The sequence below is a fragment of the Hyalella azteca genome, unplaced genomic scaffold (assembly GCF_000764305.2).
Source record: "Hyalella azteca isolate HAZT.00-mixed unplaced genomic scaffold, Hazt_2.0.2 contig17938, whole genome shotgun sequence".
In the NCBI taxonomy this organism is placed as follows: domain Eukaryota; kingdom Metazoa; phylum Arthropoda; class Malacostraca; order Amphipoda; family Hyalellidae; genus Hyalella; species Hyalella azteca.
In genome coordinates this window covers 57,759-63,548 of record NW_025947702.1, presented here as the reverse complement: position 1 = coordinate 63,548, position 5,790 = coordinate 57,759, and the positions used below count along the sequence as shown (strand labels likewise).

Sequence of the window (5,790 nt, the reverse complement as noted above, 5' to 3'; positions counted from 1 at the left end):
TAATATACTTGTAGGATTATAGTTCGGCTTACAGTTTAGGATAATCTAAGTTTATAAGTTGGAGCTTTAACAATGATGTCTTCGGGGTCTAGTTGAAGTAAATAAATAAATGAGTCTATAGTGTATCAGCGGGGCGTTCTCCACTCAGACTTTGAGCTAGCGTTACTGTCCTGTTTGCCAGGGACAGGAGCAATGGGGTTATGGGGTATACCGTAGCGGTCCTCGCCCAAGACTGAAGTTAATCACTTGAGACAGAGCTTCTATAGCTTCGCTATCCGACGTCACCAAGGGCGTGACTTAATAAACAGGGAAGGCAAACACAAGGAAATGTTTATGGACATATCGAAGTGAAGGAGATTATCTTTCAACAAGGAAGATATTAATGAGGAAATATCCAGGGACAAATGGTATCAATAGTGTCACCTGACACATGTTCATACATTCTCTTACATTTTCCTATGCTTACAGAGACCACCTAGATACCGTGTATGGCTCCGTTTATCAAGTCTGGCACTTCTCACAAAACCGGCGCTACGTCGGTATGCAGAGTGGTAGATTGTATCCTAAGACCGATTCATATTTTAGCCGCATTATTTCTGATTCATTCTAATTGTATTAAATTACCGTTTTATCGACTGCATGTTGTGGAATTTGTCAAGTCTTTCCTAAGAAACGGCATTCTTCCATGAATTGTTATCGTCGCTTATGTTGCACATTTGATTCCTGAAGCAAGTTTGTTAGATCAGAACACTAACTAGTTTTTCTACATTTTATATACTTCAAGAAACAGTGAGATGCTCACAACTATGAAGTAAAGTTGAGTTCGAGTTCATCAAGAGCAAGTGAAAATTAAATGAAAAGCGGAAACTGTTGAGGTTCGCGAACACTTTCAAATAAGTGGGCAAAATAAATTACTCTTAACATAAAAATTAAAATCTTTCGGTAACTTACCTCGGACTTCATGCGAAAGATGAGTTACCCAAATTCCAAACAGGGGCAACTAGAGCGGGACCTTGCAAGAGCGGTGTCCGTTTTGACAGCGACCGCTACGGCGAATGGTGTCAAATTTTACCAAAGCAAATTGGTAAGTTTTCGAATATTTAACCGTAAGTTGAACCCTTCCTTGTTGAACTGATGTTAAACTGATATTGAAAATTGTTGATTTAAAAAGCAGAAAGTGACCTCGCCGTCTCTTGGCAACGATGAGTGACGGTGGTGGACGAACAGTAGCATGGATACATGGATATACCATGCCAATGCATTGCATTATCATAAGTCATTACTTTTTAGCGCATTTTCTCATTTATGGAAAAATGCACTATTGTGCTCGCCATGTCCGTCTGTCTGTCTGTCTGTCTGTCCGTCCGTCTGTCCGTCCGTGACTTCAAGTTTTCGTCGACGCGAAAATGCGCTCTCTGGCACTCACTGCAGTGAGTACTGAGTTTTATTTTTTAAGGTAATAACCACGCTACTGTACAAGTTAACATAATTTACTGAGAGCATAACTTAATGAAACAAACACGTCCCTGTCATCTCTATCAATTGGCCCGTTGAAGAGGTCGGAGGCTTTTATTAACCATCGTCACTGCGAAGACAATGAACAACGCAAACTGACTTAGCATTTATGGGCCTGGGTGATCTGCATATTGAAAAAGAAAGTTCGATTCGTTACGTACACATTGCCACAGACCATCAATGCAGCCAAATTAAGATGCAGGATGATAAAACAGCTGTCAGTGTAGGCGTCTTCAATGCGAGTTTGAATCACTAATAGCCTCGGTTAGAAGTCAATTTCTTTGCACTGTATTTTTACTTTTTATCAGAAAATTGTTAGGAGCAATTGTCATAAATTGTGTCAGAGGCATCATTACCGTCAAAATGCTGGACCTTGGATTGCCCGAGGATCACACAGATTTTTAATACTGAACAGAAGGATGCATTAAGTGAGAAAATCTTTCTTGTTCATTTGAGTCCGGCCTCTTCTTCAGACGATGTTTGTTATGTACGAGGAACGCCTCTCGACGTCAGTTCATTGTTGTGGAAGAACGGTTGTAAGGTCACCCGCTGGCACTTCCCAGACCTCTGCGACGAGGACTTGGACTGGATGATCGGCATCCTGCGCCAATTTAGGCATTCTCGGTGCGTATGAATACACTCAATATGAATTAATTCGTATTCACATTCTGGCAGTTTCTTTTACTCTAGCGCTTGCCATTTGAGAACTAAGAATTTGTCTCTTTCGAAATGAATTGATATCTACTTGAAAGAGACTTTATATATTTGACAAATATTTTTTTGAATCAGAGTATAAAATAACAAGGATATTAACTATTTCTTAATTCTTTAATTGATTGCCATCTCAGCCTGCGTGTGGTCTTACCGAGAAATGGTCTCACCGCTACGGGCGCTCGTCGGCTGTTCGAGGAGCTCCCCCAAATCCGGGAGGTATACCACGACCCTGGCGCGGCGCCCCTGACGTCAGCTGGCAGTGCACCTGATCTCACCTTCATCGAGTTGTCAACGAACAACATCATTCAATGGATGTAAAATGCTGCGGCGTGGTAGTAGGTATGTGACGGCAGGAATCTAACACAGTATATATGATGCATTTGTTCAATATTTGCCCTGAATATTGAAGGATGGAAGGGAGGAATGTTGAAGCAAGAATCGCCGGGTCTTTCCAAACGGGAGAGACCAGGCAGAAATGTGTTGAAGCGGCGCGATTTAGAGCAGTTTTTTACCGATGATTACAAGCGTGAATTCCATTTTTTTAGATTTATTGTTAAAAAAGCGTAGGTAAGCAATTTACTGTTTGTAAAATTTTGGGATTATGTTAGGATATGGTAAAGAAATGGAGAAAAGAATCACGTGGAAAGTTGAGAAGTTGAATGTTAAATAACTCCACAAAGGTTTACTTTCGAATAAATGAGTCCCATAAAATATGCATCTTATTTCGAAGTACCAATAATATTTACGCAAAAATCTATAATTTTTATGACAATTGATAACAATTGTGTATTTGTTTCAGCCTCAAATGAGAATAAACAAAAATACTGGAAAAAAACAAGGTTTATGGAGGGTAATCAACAAGGCTGTTGAACTATTATTATATCTCAACATCTGGTTTCTATGACTATTTTCTATTTTTTAATTAAAATAATTTCAAAAATTTATCTTCTAACTTCAAAGCGGAAGAATTTTTTCATTAGATGATATGCATAAAAAGAGTTTTTTCAAATATAAATATGATTTATTTAAATCCATGTTTACCATTCGTTACAACTTTGAAAGCCCAGTAAAGAAAGAACTTATTCGTGTGCACAATTTCTGAACCAACATTTGTTGTCAAGTTTTCTCCATAACATTCATAAATGGGAAAATACCAGACATATGTATTAAAAAATATACAAAAAAAGCAAATTAATTGCTTTAAGATTTACCAAACCCCCAACGATGTCTGCATGGTAGAAGTGTCTTTATGTAGTGAAAAGAATCAATACAAAAGTAAAATGAAAAAATTGAAGTTCTTTCAAACGAAAATTTAAGCTTTCTATTTCTAAAAATTGTCTTCTACTTTTCAGGCTTTTTGTGCGGTTGGTGGATCGCAAATTCCCGGGCAAGATAATTTGAGACCTAACCTGGTCTACAAGACATTATCCACTGGCGGCCACGCGGTGATATGCAGAGAAATTGAAAAAAAAATAATTTTCAAAATCATTTTAATCATACGGCTTATAGAATCTTGTTAGGTCTGTTGTGTTTTGTGCTTTTTACTCGTATAATAATCGCACAACAGCGGTTTACGGATGAGGACATGCTTGATACAACATTATATTGATATCGAATATTGTTATTGTAGCTTCAGACGAATTACGGCAGTGATTACATTTCATCCTGTTCAAGTGATATACCCTGGGGTCACCTGCCCATTTCAAGGAGACTTCACGAGTGATTAAATTAAAACAATGAACGGAGTAAATACTCACAGTTAAATTAAATTATTGAACACATCACATGATATACTATTCTATTAACCATGCCAGCGTTAGGCCTCCAAATCGCGTCGCATCAAGTGTTTGTGAAGTGAAGAGTTTGTTGTTATTGACTTGAAGCGCCAGTCGCGTCGTGCCCTCGAAATCTTCGTATCCTCGCTACCAAAATACACGTTTGACTTACACGTCAGGTTGGCCAAAACTGATTTGCGGCAACCGTACATTAGAATATGTTGGACATTTTCTTTAGTTAAATATTTCTACATTCGTGGTATATTAATATCTTCAGAATATTAATTATATACGCAGGCTGACGTTAGTTTCTGGAAAAAAGTCATAGCTCATAAAAGATTGCTGTATGAAACATGTGGCAGCATCTTTAATCATGCGCTCTAGAAAATAAGAATTTAATGAGGACAGAATGTTGTGAAAAATTATATGAATGAAGATATCAATATCCCTGGCAACGTGAGCGGAGTCTTTCCAAACGAAGAGATTTACACAACTTTGCTTGGTATCTATAATATTGAATGAAATAAGACTTTCGATAAGCGCAATTTTGGTTCCAACCTATTGGCAAATACCTAGAGAAACGTATGATTATTTCTCAGTAGTGAAATAATTTTGATAACAGTAAACACGGACGCAATTGGGAAACATGGCAGGTTTTTATCGCCTAACCATCTTCTTAACTTGTAAACTAGCCCCCGCATCAAATCTGAAATTGTTTCTACTGTATGTTTGAATTACATGGCAATTCATGCGAAGCCTTACATTGTCACGAGCTTATAGGAATGATATACCACTACCTTAATAAAGATTTCTCAGTTCCTACATCGTTTCTTTCATTTAGAAAGTGCCTGTTTACAATTACTTCTAGTAATAGGATCCTGAGCAGATAAAATTACGTTAATTTGGAAGTTGAACAACCTTTAAATGCAAATTTTATGTATTGCGTATAGCTAAAGCAAGAAATGTGAGCAAAACGGGTTACCCTGCAGAAGAGAACTAGAGCGTGAATGAGTCCGTGATCATTAGAGCATGTCAACGTAAATAAGTGATTAAAGAAAAAAACTTCATTCAGAGAAAACCGGGTATTTAACAATTTGGGAAAAAGATATCTAACACTCTCGCATCATTTCAATTACCATCGCATGCCGGAGAATATTAATATAACAAAGAAGAATATATAACGACAATATAACGACAGCTTACATCACCCAAAATGCAGCACAGTTTCATCCAGCCAATCTTCATCTTTTCGTCGGATGGAAGTTAGAAATTTACAGACATTAATTAAAGATTTACACTATCACTTCTCACAATAACGTGAATGATGGACCACAACATGAGTGCTGACCTCTTCTTCAGCTGCCTCCTTCATCCTGATGGTCCACCGAGTAGCATGGATACGACGACGCCTCTCATCAGCTGATCCTCCTGCATCACAGAGAATAGAAAGGACATGTAAAGATCCTTGTAATGCAAACATTCCAGAGTAACTCGGATGGAAAATATGTTCATGAATAAAGAAGTGTAATAATTTACAAAATAGTGTTTCATTAAAAATTGAATAACTCTATAGGCGCCTAATTCACATCATACATTCCTCATTAGTTGCACCTTTAAACAAAACAAAGAACCACCTCGTATCAATTAAAACTTCATCAAAAATTTAGTTTAAAAAAAGTGGGGGGCGCGCTGCCCCACGTTACCCTATCAGTTTAACCGTTTCCAGGAGAGAATTAGTATCACAACTTTTTTAATTCAACTCGAAAGTTCATCCAAACCTAGAAAT

At 37.6% G+C, this 5,790-nt stretch overlaps 1 protein-coding gene across 1 annotated transcript; it reads left to right on the top strand.

The window, feature by feature from the left end:
* Positions 1–410: 410 nt before the first annotated feature.
* Positions 411–4,814, top strand: LOC108668252. Its single transcript, XM_018155432.2, has 5 exons — positions 411–539; positions 995–1,084; positions 1,989–2,139; positions 2,364–2,568; positions 3,582–4,814. Exons 1-4 carry the CDS (start codon positions 431–433, stop codon positions 2,545–2,547), a joined length of 534 nt encoding a protein of 177 aa, XP_018010921.1. The 5' UTR covers positions 411–430; the 3' UTR covers positions 2,548–2,568; positions 3,582–4,814.
* The last annotated feature ends 976 nt before the right edge of the window (positions 4,815–5,790 follow it).